Source organism: Schistocerca piceifrons, chromosome 8 (assembly GCF_021461385.2).
Source record: "Schistocerca piceifrons isolate TAMUIC-IGC-003096 chromosome 8, iqSchPice1.1, whole genome shotgun sequence".
NCBI lineage: Eukaryota > Metazoa > Arthropoda > Insecta > Orthoptera > Acrididae > Schistocerca > Schistocerca piceifrons.
The window spans coordinates 207863371-207876733 of record NC_060145.1 but is presented as its reverse complement, the minus strand read 5'-3'; the positions used below and the strand labels follow the sequence as shown (position 1 = coordinate 207876733).

At 40.3% G+C, this 13363-nt stretch overlaps 1 protein-coding gene across 1 annotated transcript in view; it reads right to left on the bottom strand.

The window, feature by feature from the left end:
- LOC124711927 (rhomboid-related protein 2-like) overlaps positions 1-13363 on the bottom strand; it is a 57004-nt gene that overhangs the window by 37606 nt on the left and 6035 nt on the right. The window contains exon 4 of the mRNA XM_047242183.1: positions 13138-13317. Within this exon, the coding sequence (XP_047098139.1) occupies positions 13138-13317 (180 nt within the window). The remainder of the gene's footprint in view (positions 1-13137; positions 13318-13363) is intronic.

Sequence of the window (13363 nt, the reverse complement as noted above, 5' to 3'; positions counted from 1 at the left end):
CATGGACTGACTACCACACAGGGCGTTGGGCAGCCTGCCCCACGCAGCCCACATGCCTGAAATTTTTTTGAAAAGATGGAGGGCTCAACTTTGTGGGGACCAAACAAGAGTTAAACAAAACAAATGTTGTGAAGTTTTGAGAAAAATAAATAAAGTGACTGAATCCATAATTGGTGTCCTGGTAGACAAGCCTGGCTGTGAAGGAATCTATCATCCAGACCAAGTCTGAGAAAACATATGGTCTGAGGTAAAGATAGCAGCACAGAAAAGAAAGAAGTACTGAAAGTGATCATGGTCCCATCCTCGCATGCACACACCCTCAAAACAATTGTTAGCCCCTTGGTTGGCTAACCTGCAGAGCAACTTTTCTGTCTACTCAATTAACTCTTTGGCACTAAATATATAATACATTTGGTATAAACTGTCAACAGCACTGTTCAAATAAAAACATTACTAACATAGAAAATCTCTGTACGCCACTTTTTCTCTGTTTAATGCCCCATATTTAATCTGAAATACCAGTCTGAATTTGACTTACTAGTAATACAAGGGCTCTTTTTCTAAAACACTGTATATTTCTATTTTATTACCACATTGCACCATCATGTACAGTCTCGTAGCGAGTGAAACCTATTGGTTTTCATTTCTGCATCTACATCTACACTCTGCAAACCACTGTGAGGAGTTGGCAAAGGGTATTTCTCATTGAACTAGTTATTAGGGTTTCTTTCTGTTCCATTCACATATGGAGCAGGAGAAGAATGACTGACTGAATGCCTCTGGCATGCAGTAATTATTCTAATCTTATCCCCATGATCCCTATGTGAGCAGGCGACTGATGACCTCAGAAGTTAAGTCGCATAGTGCTCAGAGCAGCCATTTGAACCTATGTGAGCTATACGTAAGGGTCTGTAGTATATTCCCAGAGTCATCATTTAAAGCCGGTTCTTGAAACTTTGTTAACAGACTTTCTCAGAATAGTTTATGTCTGTCTTCAATGGTTTCCCAGTTCAGTTTCTTCCATACCTCTATGACATTCTCCAACAAATCAAACAAACCTGTGACCATTCATGCTGCTCTTCTATGTATACATTCAATATGCTCCTCACACACTTGCGCAGTATTCTAAAACCGGTCACACAAGTGATTTTTACACAATCTCCTTCCCAGACGGATTGCACTTCTCCAGTATTCAACCAATAAACTGAATTCTATCACCCGCTTTACCCATGACTGGGCCTGTGTGTTCATTCCATTTCATGCCCCTACAAAGTGTTACACCCAGGTATTTGTACAAGTTGGCCGATTCCAACAGTGACATTGATATCATAGTCATAGGATACTATGTCTTTTATCATTTTGTGAAGTGAACACACACTTCGCTGGGGTACTCCCGTAGCTGCTCCTACATCTGATGACGACACTCTATTCAAGATAACAGGCTACATCCTGCCTACCAAAAGGTTCTCAGTCCAGTCACAAATTTCACTTGATACTCCATATGATGTACTTTTGACACTAAGCGTAGGTGTGGCACTGAGTGGGCATGTTGAATATTACATAACTGATGTTTTTGAAATCCATACTGGTTGGCTTTGTGGTAGTCATTCTGTCCCAGATACCTTATTATGTTTGAACTCAGAATATGCACTAAGATTCTACAACAAATTGACATCAAGGATACTGGGCAGTTGTTTTGTGGATCACTTCTACTACCGTTCTTGTAGATAGGTGTGAACTGTGCTTTTTTCTGAGAACTGGGTATGGTTTTCTGTTCAAGGGATCTACGGTAAATTATAGATAGAAGAGGGGCAAGCTCAGCCGCAAATTCAGTATATAATCTGATACGGATCCCATCGGGTGCTGGAGCTTTTTTCAATTTTAATGACATCAGCTTTCTCAACACGACAGATACTAATTCTTATACTGTTCATCTTTTCAAAGATACGAGGTATAAACAGGGATAGTTCTCCTGTATTTTCCTTTCTAAAGGACCATTTGAAAACAGAGTTAAGGATTTCAGCTTTGCTTTGCTTCACTCTGCTCCACCATATTTATAATGAGGCAGCTAGCACAGTATGCAGACAAACAACTTCTGTGCACAGTACACCTTGGACTCTTCAAACCATACCTGCAGAATGGAGTGATAGTGTGAAGAAACTCAAACATTCAAGAAATAAAAAGGACGTTCACATTTAAAAAAAAATAAAAAAATAAAAAATTAAAAAAAAAACAGTCAGAATCATATTAAGAAGAAAGACTTCTGAACATGCAGAAACTGCTTCAAAAGATTAGGCATCTCAACTTTTACCTCCTTGTACATATATAAAACTACACTATATGTCACAAAAGAGAGTGCAGAGTGGACTACAAATGCTAGTGTACACACCCACAACACATGGAGGAAGAATGACATACAAAGCATACCCCACCGACTGACAATGCTTGAAAAAGGACCCCAGTCTCAGGTATCAAATTACTAAGAAGTTTGCCTGAAAAACTGCATGCCAACATACATGACACTAATTTTTCAAAGAACCTAAAAGACTATCTGGTGAAAAGGAATTTTACAGTGTTGATGAGTACTGCTAACATTAAATTTGTAAATGATGTTAATTATAACCAATGATGTTAGAACAATTAAGAAGTATGTTCCTGGTCATCTTTTCATGACAGTTAATCTTTAAACCACCTTCTACATGTTTTGATAAAAGCATGTAAGCCATCAGAAGATGAACATACCAATCCAAATATGGGAACACAGCTATTTTAATAAAGTAAATCAAAATCAAATTGTAGCTGATCCTAGTGTGTACAATCAATGCTCTGTAAATTAATGGGCTGGCATACAATATTAATACTAAGCTCAGCCTTTTTTTGCATGTGCTGAAGTTATCTATAATGAAGTACTATCTGAAGAGAGAAAAAAGAAAACTATGCAAATATTCTATCAGAACTTCGTAAGGTTTCAAAGTGCTATAGTTGGCAACTTGCTCTAAATGTTCAAAATGTTACAAAACACTCAAACATGCTACCCTATGAATACAATATCAATTACTCAAAACTGGAATTAGTCAACTCGTAAAAATAACTGGTTGAAACAGTTTGTTTGGATATGGAATGGAATGATCCTATATGATCAGTCATAGGTGAAATAAGTGTCAGACTTAAGTTCCGTGGTAGGAAAGTCATAAAATAGTCAGTCAGTGAGTCTACAAAGAAGACTATCTGCAAAACTCTCAAGTGTGACAGACCCATGTCAAATGCGACTAACAGTAGATATAAACATAACCACCAAGGCCAGACCAAGCAGTAACAGGCTTTTTGCCTCATGGAAAAGCTTCCACAAAATGCTGAAAAGCAAGGACTGGCAAATGCTTGAAGATAACTATCAACTGTCTTGCAAGAGCTACTTACAAAGTTTTGAGAACCAGTAATTGAATGAGGAAGATCCCGAAGCTCCTACGATCGTTCCCATAGGGACCAGGCATACACAACTGACTGATTAGAGTGAGTGGAGAGGCATTTATAAGCAATCTTTCTTCTTGTGTTCCATATGTGAATGGAACAGGAAGAAACTCTAATATGTGGTGCAACATTATGAATAGGATAGATTGTTACTCAACATATAGTGGATTTGAGCCATAGACAGGAACAACAAAAATACAGCTAAACAAGTACGTACACACACACACACACACACACACACACACACACACACACACACCTGTCCCTGGCCGCCAAGGCCAGATTGCAAGCAAGCAGCTGCACAAGATCAGAGAAGCAATCTCAGTGGTTGGGATAAGGAAGACGCTGGGATGGAGAGGGGGAGGGATGGTAGGGTAGGGGTGGAGGACAGTAAAGTGCTACTTGCGGGAACATACAGAGACATAGTGGGGACAGGGTAGGGCACTGGGGGTAGGGACAGTAGAGTGCTGCTTGTTGGAGCAAGAGACATAGTGCAGACAGGATAGGGCAACTAGGTGCAGTCAGAAGGTTAGATTTTGGGTGGGAGAGGGTGGGGAGGATGGGAGAAGGGAGTAGAAAAGAAGAGAAGTTCAGAGATTATGTGTGTATTTGAGGAACAGGACACTGTATAGGGCTGGAGTGGGAGCAGGGAAGGGGATAGGTGGGTGAAGGACAATGAATAACAAAGGTTGAGGTGGTTAGGAAGGATTTCTCTAGACGGCCAATGAACATGTTGGCAGAGGATAGTACCATGCGGGTACCCATTGCTGTACCCCGTATTTCTTTGTAGGTGATGCCTTCAAAGGTAAGGTGATATTGGTGGTGAAATGGGACTACCTTCCCATTCGTATCTGAAATTCCTTCCTCATGTCAACATTCTCTGAAGAGCTCATTTTAGATTGAACTTCTAACTTTCTGGACTTTATACTGTTATGTCTATACCTAGTTCCAGTAGTAAACTGCCCTTTAAAAAATTAGTACAATTGAGTTTACTATTTCAGATTAAATTTCACATTAATACATTACCTGATTTATATTAGTAGTAGTAAACTGCCCTTTACAAATGAGTTTACTGTTTGTTACCTGATTTATATTAGCAACTAAGGGGAGTAAGCCATTTCTTAGTAATTCAGCTTCGAAATTTTGTTATATGAACTGTGGAGTCATGTAGCACCACAAATTCTAGACTATTTTCTCCTTTCCTATTTCTGAAAAGCTACTATATTTATTCATTATGATTATTTAAAATGATAGCTCTCCTTGAGAGCTATCACAGACACCAGGGGGGGGAGGCACTGCCATGAATGGTAAAATACCAGTGGTTACAGGTGTTGGAGCAGCACCTTTTTTAGGATAGGTAAGACAGAAAGATGTCAAGTTCTACGAGAGGTCAGGATTGAAACAAATCTTCAGTTTAGGAAAGAAATTGAACAGCACAATTCTAGCACATTGGATGACCAATCACAGCTACCAATTATAAATTTTCACCAATCACCAGAAATTTTATCTCCACCAAGTTGTATCTCAGTCCTAGGTAATTGCACTGATGAATTAAAGTCACCCAACCCAGTTGACATAATCTGCCTCTCTGAACACCATGTGACCACTGGTATAGGAACTAGGCCTAAGCACAATGAGAAACTCAGACAGGAGAGTACTGCAAATGTTAGAATAAGGAAAGGTTCTCATAAAAGTATAATTAAAAATAATGTAAGTATATTTCATCAAAATATTGGGAGTTTAAAGAATAAAGTAGATGAGCTTCTGGTTTGTTTAGAAGATTTAGAAGCTGAGAATGAAATAGATATACTATGCCTGTCTGAGCATCACATTGTTACTGATATGGATAAGGTAAATGTAAGTGGTTATAAGCTCTCTGCACATGTAATGAGAGAAAATATGGAGAAAGGAGGAGTTGCCATATATGTCAAAAGTTATCATTGTGCAAAAAGTATAGAAACAAAAAAGTTTTGTGTAGAGAAACATATAGAAGCATGTGCCTGTGAGCTTAAATTAAATAAAGGCACATTTATAATTGTAACTGTATATAGGTCCCCATCAGGAAATTTTCATCTATTTCTGAAAAATTTGGACTCCTTGTTGTGCTATCTGTCAGACGGGGGAAGCAAATTATTATTTGTGGGGACTTCAATGTAGATTCTCTGAAAGACGGTAATAGGAAAAATGACCTTGAAGTATTACTCGGTTCTTTCAATTTGACACTCGTTATTGATTTTCCTACTCGGGTGGTAAAGGATAGCAGCTCACTGATAGATAACTTCTTTATAGACCAAGATAAGTTTAACCAGATAAATGCTCAGCCTGTTGAGAATGGTCTTTCTGATCATGGTGCACAGCTAGTTACAATATATGACATAGCTCCATTCAGCAATACTAAACAGTCTTCCAAAGTAGTATGTTCAGTCAACGATTTAACAATTGCAAATTTCAGGGAAAGCCTACAGCAGTTAGACTGGGATGAGGTGTACCGTGAACCTGATGCCAATTTAAAATATAATTTATTTCATGACATTTTTGTAAATGCATTTGAAAACTGCTTCCCCAAGAAAATAGTTAAATATACTCGTAAGAAACCTTGTAACAAACCATGGCTTACTAAGGGTATAAAAATATCTTGTAACCGGAAAAGGGAAATGTATCTGACAGCAAGAAAGAGTAGTGACCCAGAAACTATCAAAAATTATAAAAACTACTGTGTTATATTAAGAAAAGTTATTAAAAAATCCAGGAGTATGTGTATCATGTCTGAAATCAGCAACTCTGATAATAAAATTAAAACAATTTGTAATATTATTAAAAGAGAAACAGGTCAACCAAGAGCAGAGGAAGACAGTATTACCATCAAATTGAATGAATGCTTTACGAACAAAAAGCCAGAAGTTGAAAATATTTTTAATAATCATTTTCTAAATGTTGTGGATATAGTAGGATCCAGGTGTTCATTAGAAGATGCTAGGCTGTTAATGGAAGAGGCCATACCTATGCAATTTGATACAATTGAAATCTCACCCACATCTCCCTCTGAAATTAGGAAAATAATAAACTTGCTTAAAAGCAAAAACTCACATGGAATTGATGGCATTTCCAGCAAAATACTAAAAGCTTGTTCTCAACAGATAAGTAAGATTCTCAGTCACCTGTGTAATAGCTCTCTGGAACAGGGCATTTTCCCTGATAGACTGAAATATGCTATTGTTATACCTTTGCATAAAAAGGGGGATAGATCTGATGTCAACAATTACCGTCCAATCTCCCTTCTAACAGCTTTATCCAAAATTTTTGAGAAAGTAATGTATTCAAGAGTAGCTTCACATATCTGTAAAAATGAAGTACTAACAAAATGTCAGTTTGGTTTCCAGAAAGGTTTTTCAACAGAAAATGCCATATATGCTTTCACCAGTCAAATTTTGAATGATCTGAATAACCGAGCACCACCCATTGGGATTTTTTGTGATCTCTCAAAGGCTTTTGATTGTGTAAATCATGAAATTCTGCTAGACAGGCTCAAGTATTGTGGCATGAGCGGGACAGTGCACAAATGGTTTAATTCGTACCTAACTGGAAGAGTGCAGAAAGTTGAAATAAGTAGTTCTCGTAACATGCAAAAATCAGCACATTCCTCAAACTGGGGAACTATCAAGAATGGGGTTCCACAAGGGTCAATCTTGGGTCCTTTGTTGTTCTTACTATATATTAATGACTTGCCATTCTATATTCATGAAGAGGCAAAGTTAGTTCTCTTTGCTGATGATACAAGTATAGTAATCACACCTGAGAAACAAGAATTAACTGATGAAATTGTCAGTACGGTCTTTCAGAAAATTACTAAGTGGTTCCTTGTAAACGGACTCTCACTGAATTTTGATAAGACACAGTACATACAGTTCCGTACAGTGAATGGTATGATGCCATTAATAAATATAGACCTTAATCAGAAGCATATAGCTAAGGTAGAATATTCCAAATTTTTAGGTATGTCCATTGATGAGAGATTAAATTGGAAGAAACACATTGATGATCTGCTGAAACGTTTGAGTTCAGCTACTTATGCAATAAGGGTCATTGCAAATTTTGGTGATAAACATCTTAGTAAATTAGCTTACTACACCTATTTTCACTCATTGCTTTCATATGGCATCATATTTTGGGGTAATTCATCACTGAGGAATAAAGTATTTATTGCACAAAAGCGTGTAATCAGAATAATAGCTGGAGTCCACCCAAGATCATCCTGCAGACATTTATTTAAGGATCTAGGGATATTCACAGTAGCTTCTCAGTATATATACTCTCTTATGAAATTTGTTATTAACAACCAAACTCAATTCAAAAGTAATAGCAGTGTGCATAACTACAATACTAGGAGAAAGGACGATCTTCACTATTCAAGATTAAATCTAACTTTGGCACAGAAAGGGGTGAATTATACTGGCACTAAAGTCTTTGGTCACTTACCAAATACACTCCTGGAAATGGAAAAAAGAACACATTGACACCGGTGTGTCAGACCCACCATACTTGCTCCGGACACTGCGAGAGGGCTGTACAAGCAATGATCACACGCACGGCACAGCGGACACACCAGGAACTGCGGTGTTTGCCGTCGAATGGCGCTAGCTGCGCAGCATTTGTGCACCGCTGCCGTTAGTGTCAGCCAGTTTGCCGTGGCATACGGAGCTCCATCGCAGACTTTAACACTGGTAGCATGCCGCGACAGCGTGGACGTGAACCGTATGTGCAGTTGACGGACTTTGAGCGAGGGCGTATAGTGGGCATGCGGGAGGCCGGGTGGACGTACCGCCGAATTGCTCAACACGTGGGGCGTGAGGTCTCCACAGTACATCGATGTTGTCGCCAGTGGTCGGCGGAAGGTGCACGTGCCCATCGACCTGGGACCGGACCGCAGCGACGCACGGATGCACGCCAAGACCGTAGGATCCTACGCAGTGCCGTAGGGGACCGCACTGCCACTTCCCAGCAAATTAGGGACACTGTTGCTCCTGGGGTATCGGCGAGGACCATTCACAACCGTCTCCATGAAGCTGGGCTACAGTCCCGCACGCCGTTAGGCCGTCTTCCGCTCACGCCCCAACATCGTGCAACCCGCCTCCAGTGGTGTCGCGACAGGCATGAATGGAGGGACGAATGGAGACGTGTCGTCTTCAGCGATGAGAGTCACTTCTGCCTTGGTGCCAATTATGGTCGTATGCGTGTTTGGTGCCGTGCAGGTGAGCGCCACAATCAGAACTGCATACGACCGAGGCACACAGGGCCAACACCCGGCATCATGGTGTGGGTAGCGATTTCCTACACTGGCCGTACACCACTGGCGATCGTCGAGGGGACACTGAATAGTGCACGGTACATCCAAACCGTCATCGAACCCATCGTTCTACCATTCCTAGACCGGCAAGGGAACTTGCTGTTCCAACAGGACAATGCACGTCCGCATGTATCCCGTGCCACCCAACGTGCTCTAGAAGGTGTAAGTCAACTACCCTGGCCAGCAAGATCTCCGGATCTGTCCCCCATTGAGCATGTTTGGGACTGGATGAAGCGTCGTCTCACGCGGTCTGCACGTCCAGCACGAACGCTGGTCCAACTGAGGCGCCAGGTGGAAATGGCATGGCAAGCCGTTCCACAGGACTACATCCAGCATCTCTACGATCGTCTCCATGGGAGAATAGCAGCCTGCATTGCTGCGAAAGGTGGATATACACTGTACTAGTGCCGACATTGTGCATGCTCTGTTGCCTGTGTCTATGTGGCTGTGGTTCTGTCAGTGTGATCATGTGATGTATCTGACCCCAGGAATGTGTCAATAAAGTTTCCCCTTCCTGGGACAATGAATTCACGGTGTTCTTATTTCAATTTCCAGGAGTGTAGTATCAAAAGTCTGACAGATAACCAACAAGTATTTAAGAAGAAATTAAAAGAATTTCTGAATGACAACTCCTCCTACTCCATAGAGGAATTTTTAGATATAAATTAAGGAAAAAAAATATTAAAAAAATAAAAAATTTAAAAAATAAAAATAAAAAATAAAGAAAAACAAAAAACACAAAAAAATAAAGTTGTTATATTAACTTAAGTATTTTGTTAAATTAACCTAATTATGTCATGTATTGGAAAATTCGACTCGTTCCACATCATTACGAAATATCGTATTCATGATCCATGGAACTAGTATGAATCTAATCTAATGTAACAATATCTTATTCAAAGTAATTTGCTCATAATTAACTAAAATGCAATTTAAATTTCTGTACTGTAACACTCACTGAAAGTGTATATGAAATTAAGTACACTCTTCCAAACTGCATATCAGAACATGTAGGGCAATATGTGGCCCACTTTTTGGTGCAACTAACGAAAATCATCTAATGACTTTTCCCTAATTGTTATCTTGTAAATCTTACATTTAACAATGTATTCATTTGTTTAATCAAACAATGGAAAATCCAGGATGGAATATAACAATACCAGAGAAGGAAAGCTGCTACTCACCATATAGCGGAGATGCTGAGTCGCGATTCAGCATCTTCGCTATATGGTGGGTACCATATTTAACAAAGATATAAAGAAAAATGTAAACCTCTACACAGAAGAAAACATCATTTTGCAAAAAGGTTCATAATTCTTGCTTATTTCTTCTTTGATGCAGCAATAGCGTATACTGTATCCTCAAAATGGGATAACTCATCATTATTTTGTCAGAAACAATGTGGCACATCACAAATTGTTTTATTATTTCTATTGCATTTACTCCATCGTTAAACACCATGGAGGAATTCTGAGGCTCTTCTGTATCATCCTCAATGTCAGTTTCTTCCTCGTCCATGTCTCACAATGCACATTGAACTATCTCAGCGATAGTCATGGGTTCTGTAGTGACGAGATTTTTATCAACATTCACGTAATCCTCAAATGATGCCTGCTCTTCAAGTCGATTCCATTCATCATCATTAGGTGAAATATCATCAGTATGATCATTTCCACCATGATCATGGACTTCACTTCCAAATACGGCTTTTCGGAAACAGATCCAAATGGTTTGTCTGAAACACTGTGCCATGAAGCTGCAAGGCAGCCTACCGGAAGAAACAAATTAATTAATAATTTCTTGAAGTGTTCTTTGGCTCCAGTAGCACATGAAATAAATGGAAAGTAAATTCTTTTTTTGTATTCGAGATGATGTAAGCTACACAGTGCTTCATCTACCTCGAATATTTCTATCAATTTTGTTATATATGTGATGCACCATGTAAATCTGGGAGTCATATTGATAAACATTATGTGTCAGACAGCTGCAGCAATGCTAGCACTCCAAGCAGTTTATTTATCCACGCAGTAAACATAAGACGAACGCTTTCTTTGATCAAGTCTAAGGCGAGGTGCTAGATTTGATCAAAAAAATTTGATCAATGCCTAACTTTGACAGAATTCCTTATTACACTATCAAATTTTATTATAGTCTAATATCAGCCTTACCAATCCACTTCCTGGCAACCCACTCTGAAATACTGCATCATAACTTGTGCACAGTGTGGATATTTTGCCGGGACATGAAAGGGGAAGGGGAAAAAAAATTATAAGTGAGAAAAACATATAAATGAAGTTTTACTGTATTATGTGTAGTTTTCTTAACTGTGCTTGAAATTTTCTAGTTTTCACTCAAGTTCGTACTTGTTAATGGTGGAGGCTCAAACTATTAAGTTGCTCCGATGGTGTGATGGAGAATTTACTATTACCACTGTCTAATTAGATAGAACTAAAAACTGTATATTTTATTCACACTCAGCATCAGTGGTATTTAAAAATGCTTCCCTCTTCTCACACATAAAAGAGTGGCATTTTAGTGAGGACATAGTTGGTCATGGTGACCAGGAAGGAAGTTGTAGGCTCAGAATCCATCAGACATTGGTAAAAGTAGTGTTCAATAGCAACAAGGCCATGGGCATTAGGGAAATTGGTATAAAGAGAAGTGGGGCACCAAGTAGTAAAGCAAAAGAAAAGCCTGAAGGTGTTGGCCTATGAAAGCAGAGATTCTCACCGTGGGGGCCAGTAACAACCCACAAGGGGGTATAGTGGGCGGTTGGGTTTATGGAATTTAGGAACAATGTAGAAGATAGGAGTGCGGAGAGTGTTACAGGTGAGGAGACAGCCAGGATCAGGGAGAGATTCTGAGCTGGGCCTAATGATTTGAGAAGAGACTGGACATCTTGTTGGATTCCTGGAATGGGGTCACTATGGTGTAGTTTGTAGGTGGACATATCTGAGAGCTGGTGGAATTCTTCCACCAGGTAATCCCTGTCTTCAAAACTGCAGTGGTGGAGCCTTTGTCTGCAAGTAATATTATGATTCTTGTCTGTACCTACTCAATCCTTGCTTCCAATCCCCCTGCCTCATGGTTCATATCCCTGTAAAAGACCTAGATGAAAGACCGGTCCCATACATTCTCCCTCCACTACCACCTACTCCAGTCTGGTCACAAACATCACCCATCCTGTCACCTGTGAAAGCAGTCTTATAATCTACAAACTATACTGCAGTCATTGTGCTGCATTCTATGTGGGCATGACATCAAACAGTCCACCTGTCCACATGAATGACCACCAACAAACTGTGGCCAAGAGACAGCTGGACCATCCAGCTGCTGGGGACGTTGCCCAATACAATGTTTTCCATTTCAATGACTCCTTCACAGCCTGCAACATCTGGATCCTTCCTACCAACACCAGCTTTTCTGAATTGTACAGGTGGGAACTCTCCCTGCAATATATCTTGTGTTCCTGTAAACACCCTGACCTCAACCTTTGTTAGTCTCTGCCGTTCACTCACCTATCCCCTTCCCTGCTCCCATTCCAGCACTACACAGCCTTCTAGTCCAGAAATGCAACCACAGACTTACTTCTTTTCTGTTCCCTTTCCTCACCCTCCCCACCCCTTCCCATCCAACATCAAACCTCCTGACTGCACTCAACTACCCTACCCTATCCTCAATACGTCTCTGTATGTTCCCAGAAGCAACACTTTACAACCCCCAGCCCCACTGTGCTATTCGCTCTTCCTCCCATTCCTCGCTCTACCCCCTCCTTACACGCATTGCCCAGATTGCTATCTTGTGCAGTTGCTCACAGTCCGTCCTCAGCAGCCAGAGGCATTGGTCGCACGTGTGTGTGTGTGTGTGTGTGTGTGTGTGTGTGTGTGTGTGTGTGTGTGTGTGTGTGTGTGTGTTCCTCCCATTCCTCGCTCTACCTCCTCCTTACCCGCATTGCCCAGATTGCTATCTTGTGCAGTTGCTCCCAGTCCGTCCTCAGCAGCCAGAGGCATTGGTGGCGTGTGTGTGTGTGTGTGTGTGTGTGTGTGTGTGTTTAGAAGAATTACTTTTGGCCACAAGCTCACTTGTTTACCAGTCTTTTTCTTGTGCCTGTCTGTGACTCAACATCTCCACTATATGGTGAGTAGCTATCTATAATATCTATAATGTCTGGTTCATACAGTTCACAACCATCTTAATCATCCTATACATATTCGTACACAAACCTGAATGCTTAACACTGCATGCTGTGTCAAATTACTTCACTTTCATTGTCAGCAAACATTCTTCAATAACACGTTCTAGTTTGGAAATATACTGTTGCAAACCTCTACAATGCTGATGATGATCATGCAGACAGCAGGGGGCCAGCAGCTGTACTGCTCCTCATACTCCCCTGTCCCATCCACCTGATCCACCTGAGATAGCCTGGATCGTGGCACCACTGTTGCATGTATGTACTTGTTAATGGCTACACCAAATAGGCTGTGAAACTCTTTCATGTGCACCTATAAACAAAAATAATGCTGCTGCAGACATTGCAAATTTATGGTA